This window comes from Balearica regulorum, chromosome Z (genome assembly GCF_011004875.1).
Source record: "Balearica regulorum gibbericeps isolate bBalReg1 chromosome Z, bBalReg1.pri, whole genome shotgun sequence".
NCBI lineage: Eukaryota > Metazoa > Chordata > Aves > Gruiformes > Gruidae > Balearica > Balearica regulorum.
The window spans coordinates 63315924-63328209 of NC_046220.1; the positions used below are offsets into that span (position 1 = coordinate 63315924).

At 41.5% G+C, this 12286-nt stretch overlaps 1 protein-coding gene across 4 annotated transcripts in view; it reads left to right on the forward strand.

Annotated features, from left to right (window-relative positions):
• TRIM23 (tripartite motif containing 23) overlaps positions 1-12286 on the forward strand; it is a 31723-nt gene that overhangs the window by 3064 nt on the left and 16373 nt on the right. For all 4 annotated transcript variants that reach the window (XM_075739428.1, XM_075739430.1, XM_075739429.1 and 1 more), the window contains one exon: positions 11321-11442. In XM_075739428.1, the coding sequence (XP_075595543.1) occupies positions 11321-11442 (122 nt within the window). The remainder of the gene's footprint in view (positions 1-11320; positions 11443-12286) is intronic.

Genomic DNA, 12286 nt, shown 5'->3' on the forward strand with positions numbered 1-12286 from the left:
GCATGTAAGAAAGCAAGCTCCATTTTTACCCTTTTCTGCAATTGCCATTCTGCCCTTTAAATGAGGTAATCTCAGGAAGCTGTTTAGGATCTAAATCTAGATTATAGGATTGTTGCCAAGAGAAAGTTCTGTTGAAAGAAAAGCTGTATAATCAGGGCGTGAGGCTACCTGTGTTGAACAAAGTTCCTTAATCAGTAACTGTGGATTTTACAAATACTTTTAGCTGGTCATTTAATCTTTACAGGTCAGCAGATAGCCTTTCTTGGTTTCCTTTGCTCTTATTACTAAATCACTTAATCCTATATTTGTCCAAGTTTTCCCAAGGAATCTTGGGAACTTTTTGACAGAAGTACTCAGGGATCTATACATGTATCGATATGGCTGTATTTTCTCCCTTCTGAAGTGGACACTTGGTTTAAATGTACTAGTCTGTCTCTTCTATGTATGTATAACTGTATGGGAAGGCAGGATTAGAATTACTCAGTTGATCAGGATTTCTGGAAATACAGAGTCTGCAAGTGAAAATTGACAATACATCATTTATATGCTTAGCAAAATATTCTAATAGTTCATAAAATCTTGCTATCAGAGAAAATAGTAATGAACTGGTAGGACTAAAGCCTCCCAAACCATATTGCTTTGCAGAGTAGACTAAACATACATTTTTGGGGTGTTCTTTAATGGAGTTGTCTGTGATTAATCTTCTAGTGGGGAATTTTAAATATGTATGTGTTGAAGGTATGTGAGCTGTCTAGTGGTTATCTTCAAATGGATTAACATTCTTTAACCAAAAAGATGTAATGGAAAAGCTTTTTCAATTTTCAAAATTTTGAAGCCATATATTCTGGAGATAATGTTGACTCAGGCAATATATTTAGGGAAAAATCTATAATATGGTCTTTGTAGAAGAGGAGATTCCTCTTAAAGCCTTTTCCTTAAAGGAGAGAAGAGGTGATTGATTTCTTTTTTTCCTTTCCTTTTCCTGATTTGGGAGAAGAGGTGATTGATTTCTTTCAAACTGCTTTCTCTTTTCATTAGTGGGTTGGGGGGGGGGTTTGGTTGTTTGTTTGTTTTTTTTTTTTTAAATACATGGACCAGGGAACTGTTGGGAAGGATGTGCTTGTGTAATAGTTTTGGAGGCTCTGGCTTTTGATTTTAGCTGAGCAGCTCTGCTAAGGAATCTTTGAACAGAGCTCAGGTGAGCTCTCCCTCCCATGATCACGTTACAGGGCTGAAACTATTTTCTATCATTAGAACTTGTTGAACTGATGCATGCAGGTGTTGGCATCCTTCATGGAATTCATCCCGTTGATATTGTTCATGTATTATTTTGCTAGTGTTTGAGTGCTAAGATAAAATTTCAAAATGTTGTGCAAGAAGGTGTAGCTATAACATAACATTCTCTCAGCTTGCTTCAGACATTTAAACAAAAGTTGCTCCTTTATTCCTTGCATTATTTATAAACCTTTTGCAGACAAGCTTCATGCTTTTTGAAAATTTGTGTTGTTGGCTGGAGTCAGTCTTAATATCTTCACTCTGTCGCTATCTCATTCCTGGCTGACACACTTCCTGCTATTCATGCCTCCTCCTTTTGAGAAGAGACAGTCAGATTGTGTAGTGGTTTTGTAATGGGCACAAACATCCCTTGTAGGCACAAGGATGAGATCACTAGACTCTTTTACGTTTGTGACCAAAGCAGAATTTGACCTAAAGTCAAAGAGATTAAATAGATGTATTTACAAAACTCATCTTTCAGTATTTTTAAATATAAAATAACCACTTGATTAGAAGTGTTGAAAATGTGCATGTTGATAATGTAGTAATTTTGTAGTAGATTTAGTATTAAAAGAAGCAAAGTGGCTTTGCTCGAACAAGTAAACATTATGGTAGATACCAGTGAAATGAGACATGAGGTTCTGTAGGATAAAGTATGTTTTATAGGGTTATAAACTCTGATTTATTAGATTTATAGTTGATGCGTAAGCTTTGCCTGTTTTTCCATCTGTGTCCAAGATCGACAGTGCACTGACAGTGTATAACATGTATTAGCAAATCTCTGGACATAGAATAAAAAGTTAAAGAAAGACATAAGAGCAGTGTAACTTTGTTTCTCCTGACAGCTCTAAGTTATGAACTGGAAAATAAACACAGAATAGATACAGATGTATCTTTTATGTTGGTTACATTTCAGTAGATGCATTCTGCTTTGACTTTTCTGGCTTGGCTTTCTTTTCATGCTAGACATGGACAGAACTAACATGATTAAAATCAGATATGAGAATGTAAACTGAGGAGAGTACTTCTTAGTTTGGGTTTTTTTTAATAAACATATTAGAACTTAGTCAAATCTGTGAAAGAAAATACTTTTGTAAGAAACTCTATAATGATTAAACAGCTTCTTCCTTTCTCAGCTTTATCCAATGTTTGCTTAAAGGCTAAGACAATGTTTGCTTAAAGGCTAATTTGTTGTAATCTATTTCATAAGTAGGTTTATCCTTTTGGCGTGTGTACCTCCATCTATACTCTGCTATTAATGGTTATCTGGATTAGTGGCTAGTCTTGCGATATGAAGTCCACATTAGTATCAGCAGTCATTATAATGGTGTGTTGCTAATGTGGGTATTTTATATACTGTAGTAACTGATGGTTGTGAACAGACAGTTTGCTATGGGACAGTGCTATTCTAAACACTGGAAAAGATAACCATCTAGCCACTTTTCTGTGCTTTGCTTTCTGGGTGTTAGTGTTTAGAAATCTGTCTGGATACAGTGTCAGCAAATCTAGGCTACATTTACAAACTGGTTTAATGTAATTTAGATTCTAAAAGTGGATATTGCATTCTGTATTTCTTCAACTTGTAATAACAGGCGACTCTTCCTTGCTCTGTGTTATGAAAACACTGTGATCCTGCTAGGAGTGCTAGAGCTGAAAAATAAGCTCTGAAGTCAGAATATATCAAGGCAGTGGACTGTGTTGCTGCTTACTGTGATTGTGGAGGACAAGAACATAACTTCTGTAAACTCCTTCATGATCTATGGCAAACAAAAGTTAGAATACAACTTTTTTTTTTTGTTTGCAATTTATTGTGTGGAGTGCACTGAGCTTAGATTGGGTGTTGGTAATGCTATCCGTACAAGAGAAGGTTTCCACCATGGAACTGATAACTGCAGAAAGCACTGATGTAGCCTTGGTTTATACCTAATTTCAAAGTTACTAATCAGTACCTTGATAGGCCTATTTCCAGAAACAGCAGATTGGCTAAAATGAATGGTCTTTTACTGGTAAGCATGTTTTTTAAACAAATAGTCAATATTGTTTTGTACCAGTTGAAGGTGTTGGAGGGGAAAATAGCTTATATATGCTCCTATTTACAGCTACAGAAAAACATGATTTGTGCATTTATCTGTTGTCTGGACACTTTTTATGTGAGGCACATAACTTCTATTTTGAGTTTGGCCACTGAGAATATTATGATCGATGGTTTAAACTGTGGGGAAAGTGCCTAGGAAAGAAAGTTTCATGTAGCAAAACTAGAAGCTACGCAAATCAATAAGGTATACAGTGTGGATATGTTGGTTCATATAAGTCTTCAGAGGTACCATAGCACTGTTGCCCTCACTTTGGCTAGATGTAGCATGCACCTCATGAAAGTTCTGCTGTCCTTGATGGGAAAAGAGTTGGCATGTGAGCATTCCAGTCTTCCATGTAACACAGCTCTGCTCTTTGAAACAGTATTGCAGGAAAAATGTTGTCAGGTAGTGTGGTGGATTGACCCTGGCTGGAGGCCAGGTGCCCACCACAGCCACTGTATCACTCCCCCTCCTTCACTAGACAGGGGAGAAAAGGTATAACAAAACACTTGTGGGTCGAGATAAGAACAGGGAGACATCACTCACCAGTTATCATCACAGGCAAAACAGACTGAACTTAAAGAAGAATTCATCTAATTTATTACCAAGCAAAACAGACTAGAGCAATGAGAAATAAAACAAAATCTTAAAACACCTCTCCCCACCACTCCCATCTTCCCGGGCTTAACTTCACTCCTGGTTTCAACCTACTCCCCTCTCAGTGGCACAGGGGATGGGGAATGGGGGTTGTGATCAGTTCATCACACATTGTCTCTGCCGCTCCTTCCTCCTCAGGGGTAGGACTCCTCTCATCGTTCCCCTGCTCCAGCATGGACTCCCTCTCATGGGAGACAGTCCTCCATGAACTTCTGCAAAGTGAGTCCTTCCCATGGGCTACAGTCCTTCACAAACTGCTCCAGTGTGGGCCCCTTCCACAGGGTGCAGCCTTTCAGGAACAGACTGCTCCAGTGTGGGTCCCCCATGGGGTCACAAGTCCTGCCAGCAAACCTGCTCCAGCCTGGGCTCCTCTTTTCACGGGTCCACGGCTCCAGCGCAGGCTTTCCATGGGGTCACAGCCTCCTTCAGGTGCCTCCACCTGCTCCAGCGTGGGGTGCTCCATGGGCTACAGGTGGAATCTCCACACCCCCTCATCCTTCCTCCATGGGCTGCAGGGGGACAGCCTGCTTCACCATGGTCTTCACCATGGGCTGCAGGGGGTTCTCTGCTCAGGCGCCTGGAGCACCTCCTGCCCCTCCTTCTGCACTGACCTTGGTGTCTGCAGAGTTTCTCACATCTTCTCGCTCCTCTCTCTGGCTGCAAAAGCTCTCCCAAAGTTGGGGTTTTTTTCTTTCTTAAATATGTTATCACAGAGGTGCTACCACTGTCTCTGATTAGCCTGGCCTTGGCCAGTGGTGGGTGTGTCTTGGAGCTGGCTGGCATTGGCTCTGTCAGACACAGAAGCTTCTAGCAGCTTCTTGCAGGAGCCACCCCTGTAGCCCCCCCCCCCCCCCCCGGCTACCAAAACCTTGCCACACAAACCCAATACAGGTAGTAAAAGCACTTGCATGTATTTCAAATAAGTTTTGAAGTCTTAAGATTGAAAGCCAGTCTCATTTTTTTTGTTTCATAGCTCTTCAAGTAAAAGAGAATGTTGTGGTTTAACTGCAGTGGGCAGCTCAAGCTCAGCCCCACATAGGCACTCACACACTCCCCTGCAGTGGGAGAGGGGAGAGAATCAGGAGGCTAAAGTGGGTTGAGATAAAGACAGTTTTAACGGATAAAACAAAAGCTGTGCATGCAAGCAAAGCAAAACAAGGAATTTGTTTACTACTTCTCATCAGCAGGCAGGTGTTTAGCCATTTCCAGGAAAGCAGGGCTCCATCACACGTAACGGTGACTTGAGAAGACAAACACCATAACTCTGAACATCCCTCCGCTTTCTCCCTCTTCGGTCCAGCTTTTATTGCTGAGCATAATGTCATATGGTATGGAGTATCCCTTTGATCAGTTGGGGTCAGCTGTGGCAGCTGTGTTCCTGCTTCTCATGCACCCCCAACCTACTGGCTGGCAGGTAAGCATGAGAAACAGAAGAAGGCCTCGACACTGTGTAAGCACTGCTCAGCAATAGCTAAAATACAGGTGTGTTATCATCACTGGTTTGGTCACAAGTCCAAAACATAGCCCTACAGCAGCTGCTACAAAGAAAATTAACTCAATCGCAGCCAAAACCAGTTCAGAAATAATTCTTAACGAGCTGAAGCTGAAGATAGGAGAACTTGCAGATGTGTTTGTTTTGGGGTGGTTTTTTTGCTTTTGTGTACACTTCCTTACAAACAATATTGTAACATGTCTAGCTCTTAAAAGCATTGCCTTTTATGTAGTGACTATATTTGAACAGTTTGTGTAATTACAGTTTGTGTAATTATACAAAGAGCCTTTATAGCAGTGTATATTCTCTGTGTGCTGCAAATACAGACCCCTACGAGAGTTGAAGATCCGTATTCTTAGAACCATGAAAACACTGATTATTCTCTGGCTGTGTGTACCAAGCTGAGGAGTGGTGAAACGAGCATTTGGGATGGGTACTTCGTTTTGGTGGTTCTCATAACTGCCTGCTACTTATAGTAGTTGATGTCTGTCTGTTCATTTGGAACAGCACTTTCACTCTAATGGTACATCAAAATCTATGGAGTGTTTGATAAATCTCAGTATTGAAGAAGCAAGACTTAGTGTCTGTATAGGATCAGTGGGATATCTGAATTCTAGAGGGATGCAGAAGGGCACATGCCTACCAGAGCACAACTGGGCAGCATAATTTAGGAGATATGAAATGATACTCAGGAGAACCAGACAACTGAAGTAGCCTGGGCAAATGTGTGGGATACAGTTTCTGTGAGTTCATGTCAGATGTAGACTTCTGTCACACACCAGATATGTGGACTGAAAATGTCAAGAGTTTTTAGGCATCATCTAGAACCAACCTCAGGCTCCAGTTGCTGTTCTGCTAGTCTTTGCATCTGGATTATGAGAGGCAGTCCAACTTTTTTCCAGATCTGGCATCTAAAATTGTGTTTTCCAGATCATGCTTGAAGCAAAGTGTAAATCAAATAAAGCATTTACTTGAATTTAATAATACTGTAGTATGTATTATTTTTTTACAGTGAATAGCAGAAGTTCACTGGAAGTTTGGCTCATATTCTTAGATATGTATGTTTGTATGAAGAACAAAACAAATATTTGAATTACAAAAGCAGCATGCATATGCAGTTTTGCCCAGGTAGTTCTGTCCCACACTGCAAAAAGTAACTGCAGCAACCTTTTCTTGTCTCACAAACAGTTCAAAAGTTCCACTGTAAAATAGATGAGTCAATTTCAGGTCCTACAGATTCTGTTTAAATAGAAGGTGGTGTTTCCAGGCACATTCTTAGCTACGTAAATGTACATCTGTCACTACCCTGGGCACTACTGGTAATAATGTGCCTTCCAGCAGTCTACTCAAACCTAGCAAACCCCCTCTATTTCTTTTCCTGAGGTAATAGCTTCTGTACACTTGTATAAACATCTGACAGAGAAATAAGGGTGATGTGACAAAACTAACATCCACATCTTGTCTTCCTTTCAATGTACTGAAGAAGTGCTCTGTTGGTATTCAGCAATAATTTCTTGAGCTTGTCTTTGTATTCAGATATGTTGTTTCAAGAGCTGGGAAAAATGTTACAAGATCATAGGCATTCATGGATTAACTGTGATATTTGTTAGGAAAACAGGGTATTCAGAGGTTTTAATGAGGATTGGTTTATATATCTGTGTTCTACCAGTTTTGGTGAACTGATCGTAATAAAATCCCTGTGACAACAGCAGAAGAGCTCATCATAGCATTGAGGCTGGAGGAAGAGAGCACATGTGTTTCTTTACTTGTCTCTTGCAAATTAGGAATTGTTAGCAAGTAATTACACCTGGTACCTGAATTGGCATGTATTGATACTATATATGAACAGCCTTTTGTAGTGCCAATGAGGAGTAAAACTGATTCTAAAATGTGCAGTAATGAGGGTTTGGTTTGAGCAGTAAACAACTTCAAAAGTTGATCTGCCTCTGATTTTAAAGAAGAAAAGAAAAAACCTCAATCCTATCCACAGAAGTGACATTCATTCTGGAAATTCATAGTGAATTCAACACTAAGCTCCATTAAAAACACCTCTTTATTCACAGATCGTCCATCTGTAATTGGTTGTTCTTGATTTCCAAAAGTATATAGTTGTAATTCAACAATGGTAGTCAGCCTATTGCAGTTAATCAAATATAACTTTCTAGATGTTGTATATTGAGGAAAACACTCAGATTCTGTATACTCAGTCCTTGAAAATGGCAAACATCCCATGTGAGGAATGTCTGATAGTATACTACTGAACTATGGGGGTTTTTTTCTTTTATGTATAACAACTCTACTGAGAGGAAGTTGCTAGGTACTTTCTGCATTGGATATAAATCACTTGTTAAGAGCCAGCTTTTAAGTGTGCAGGAGCAGGCAATTCCAAAGTGTCGGAAGTCAAGCAAGTGGAGTGGAAGGCTGGCTTGGCTGAGCAGGTATCTTCTAGAACTTAGGCAGGAAAGGAAAGTGTGTGAACATTGGAAGCAAGGACAGGCAACACGGGAGGACTACAGAGATGCTGTTTGCCACTGTAGTGAGAAAATTTGTGTGGCCAAAACTCAATTACATTTCAAGCTGGCCAGCACTGTCAAGGACGACAAAAAGGAGGGTTTTTCTGAATGTGTTAACAGAATCATAGAATACCAGGTTGGAAGGGACCTCAAAGATCTTCTGGTCCAGCCCTTTCTTGGCAAAACCACAGTCTAGACAAGATGGCCCAGCACCCTGTCCAGCTGAATCTTAAAAGTGTTCGAAGTTGGGGAATTCACCGCTTCCCTGGGGAGATTATTCCAACGGCTGATTGTTCTCATTGTGGAAAACTTTTCTTTTGTGTCCAGTTGGAATCTGCCCAGGAGTAACTTGTACCCATTATTCCTCATCTTTTCCATGTGACTTCTTGTATAAAAAGAGTCTCCATCTTCTTTGTAGCCATCCTTTAAATACTGGAACCTGGTGATAAGGTCTCCCCCAAGCCTTCTTTTCTCAGGGCTGAACAAACCCAGTTCTCTCAGCCTTTCGTCATATGGCAGGCTTCCCAGTCCTTCAGTCATCTTTGTGGCCCTTCCCTAGGCCCTCTCCAGCCTGTCCACATCTTTCTTGTATAGCGGGGGCCAAAACTGAAGACAGTATTCCAGGTGTGGCCTGACAAGTGCTGAGTAGAGTGGGATAATGACTTCTTGATCTCTGCTGGTGATGCCCTCATTGATGCAACCCATTGATGGCTTTCTTTGCCGCAGCAGCACATTGTCCACTCATGTTGAGCTTGCTGTCCACCAGGATGCCCAGATCCCTTTCCACAGAGCTGCTCCCCAGCCAGGTAGATCCTAGCCTGTGCTGCACTTCTGGATTATGTTTTTCCAGAAGCAAGGCCTTCCATTTGTCTTTGTTGGTCTTCACGAGGTTCTTGTTAGCCCACTCTTCCAGCCTACCCATGCTCTCTTTTCCAAAGTGTCTGCTTCCCCATTCAGTTTGGTATCATCTGCAAACTTCATTAGGGTGCACTTGATCCCGTCATCCAGATCACTTATGAAGATATTAAACAGCGTTGGGCCCAGTTTCGATCCATGGGAGCCCCCAGTTGTGACATGTTGCCAGTTTGAAAAGGAGCTGTTTACCATCACCTTCTGAGTGCAGCCTGTCAGCCAGTTCCCCACCCACTGCAAAGACCACTTGTCTAGACCATAACGCATCAGTTTCTCCAGGAGGAGGCTGTGGGGAACCGTATCCAAAGCCTTGAAGAAATCCAGGTAGACAATGTCTTGCCCCATATCAGATAAGCAGGTTACTTCGTCGTAGAAGATGATCAGGTTTGTCAAGTGTGATTTGCCCTTGGTGAATCCGTGCTGGCTTTTCCCAATCACATGCTTCATTTGACTTGTGATAGCCCCCAGGAGGATTAGTTCTATAACTTTCCCAGGGACTGAAGTAAGACTGATGGCCCTGTAATTTCCTGGATCCTCCTTTAGGCCCTTCTTGTAGATGGGGGTGACATTAGCCTTCTTCCAGTGTTCTGGGATGTCCCCAAATCTCCATGACTTCTCAAAGGTTATGGAGAGTGGCCTCACAAGAATGTCAGCCAGCTCTTTTAATACCCTCAGGTGGATATTTGAGGGTGGTTGGTCACTGGAACAGGCTCCCCAGGGAACTGGTCATGGCACCAAGCCTGTCAGAGTTCAAAAAGGGTCTAGACAAGGCTCTTAATCTTATGGTTTAGTTTTAGGTTGTCCTGTGAGGAGCAGGGAGTTGGACTTGGTGATCCTTATGAGTCTTTCCCAGCTTGAGGTATTTTATGATTCTAATTCTCTCACTCAGGATGAGAATGAGACAAGAGAATAAGCCAACCAGCTGGAGGGTGGCTTTGCAGAAAAGGACCCAGGGGTCCTGGTTTACCTGGTGTGCTGTTGTGGCAAAGGAAGCTAACAGTATCCTGGGCTACATTAGGAAGAGTGTTGCAAGCAAATCCAGAGTGGTGATCCTTCCTGTGTCCTCAGCACACGTGAAGAACTGTGTCCAGTTTTGGGCTCCACAGTACAACAGAGATGTGGAGCTACTGGAGCAAAAAGTCTGTAAGATAATTAAGGGACTGGAACATTTCTGATATGAGGAAAGGTTGAGAGATATTTTACAGATATCTGAAGGGAGGGTGTAAAGAAGATGGATCAGGCTTTTTTCAGTGTGTCTAGTGACAGAACTAGAGGTAATATGCACAAACTGAAACACAGAAGTTCTGTCTGCACATAAGGAAACAATTTTGACTGAAAGGATAACCAAGCTCTGGCACAGGTTGTCCAGAAGGCTGGTGGAATCTCGCTCCTTGGAGGTCTTCAAAAGCTGCCTGGGCATGGTTCTGGGCAGCCAGCTCTAGGTGACCCTGCTTGAGCAGGGGGACCTGGTAGGGTGATGTCCAGAAGTCCCTTCCAACCTCAACCATTCCATGATACTGTTATGACTAAAAAGTAATGATCCAGTACTCAAAGATGATGTTTCATCTCTTGAGGTGCCTTTACCTTGCAGCAGAGACTATGTCTTTAAATTTATGACAGTGATGCTGCAAAAAGTGAAGGGATGATACTTTCTTGGAGAAGCAATCACTAGGGTTCTCATACGTTACGTGGCCTATGCAGGTAGCATTTTGTAGCAGTCATTGGGATGCAATTCTGGTTTTGCTTCTCATCATGTTGCTTCATGTTAACCTCTACAAAATGAGGATGATGCAGTTGTAGACATGGACTTCTGCTTTGCTCTAGATAGTGTGAGATACCTTATATTTTGCTATGTGGGCCTTTCTGAATACTGTTTTAACCATTATTCAGGTTTTTGCTGGACTGCCATCTGCAATAGGTGTTGCATCTTGTGATTCAGGGAATATGAGGTTTGTCAGTGTGAATTCTTCACAGCTTCTATTAGTACAGTAGAAATGTTCACTGTATGTAGTTATGCAAAATATTAATTTTTATGATATACATTAGAGTTTGTGTGTTCCTTGTAGTCTGTAGCTGATAGCTATTGCACATTATTTTACAAGTGTTTTTACTGAGTTTTTGTAAATTTTTAATAATATTGGCATCTTTTAAGTAGAGAAAGTCTGCGTAAATATTAAATAGTTCCATGATGGAAGGAAGAAAGAGGATGGAAAGGTAGTGTGAGCTTACATAGAAAAAGTGGTAGTTGTATCTCACTCTAGTTAATATCACTATAGTTAATGTGCTCTTAATATTATTCAGAATCTCAAATGAGGTTTGTGGAACTTCTCATGACGGTATGTGCTTGAGGTTTTTCTTCCTCTCTTCCCCTTCATTTAACTCTTCCTCAAAAATAGGAGATTCTGGTGTCTGGGGCTTGAAAAAGAATTTTGCTTTGTTGGAACTCTTGGAACGGTTGCAGAACGGACCTGCTGGGCAGTGTGGGACGGCAGAAGAAGCCATTGGTCTATCTGGAGAGGTACTGAGTTTAAAAAAAAAAAAAAAAGTTTTTTATGTTTGCTCAGAGTTATCTCTAGATAGAAAAAAATTGAAAGTCAGTTTTTTTGCCAACTGTAATTTCACTAATAATGCTGTTGTTTTCTTTCAGTATCTAGTACTAAGACTTCAATTAATTGCTTCATAATTAATGCTAATCTGTACTGATGAAGGCAGAAAATAAAAAGGTATTGCCAAGCATGCATACTCTTTTCCCCTTTTGTAGGCTTTTAAGATTTTTAGAAAAGGTTACTCATTTGGATAGTTTAGGTACAGTGATTTAAGAACAGTTTTATGAATCTTGTCAGAAACTCTTCCTAAAGACTTCACCTCTTCTTCCCAAGTAGTTGCCTTTTATAGTGATTTAATGTCACTACATCATGTGAGAGTACTTGTCCCGATCCGATATCGGGGAGGTTTCGGTACGATCCCAAGAGCAAGATTAAGACACAAACAAGGTCAAATGCCGTATACCAGGAACAGTTCTTTTATTATGGAAAGAGTAAAAAAGAAAAGGTGAAGGTAACCGATAAGAGCGATAGAACAGGGCAGAAAAGAAAGGCAGAAAACCAAGCAAGACTCCAGGATAGAATCGCAAGAATAGTCACAGCCACGGATCCACGGTGTCTCGGTGGGGGAAAGGGGTCCAAACCTCTTGTTCTGCGACGGCAGACGAAGACGTGGGTCCACAGCGTCCCATGGACGAAGGCACGGCGCAGGTCCACAGCGTCTCGGAGGTCCATCTCGGGAGGGTCCAAACCTCTTGCTCTGTAGCGGTGGGCGAAGGCCCACCACCCTCATCTTGGCGGTCCCCTTTTATACTGGTG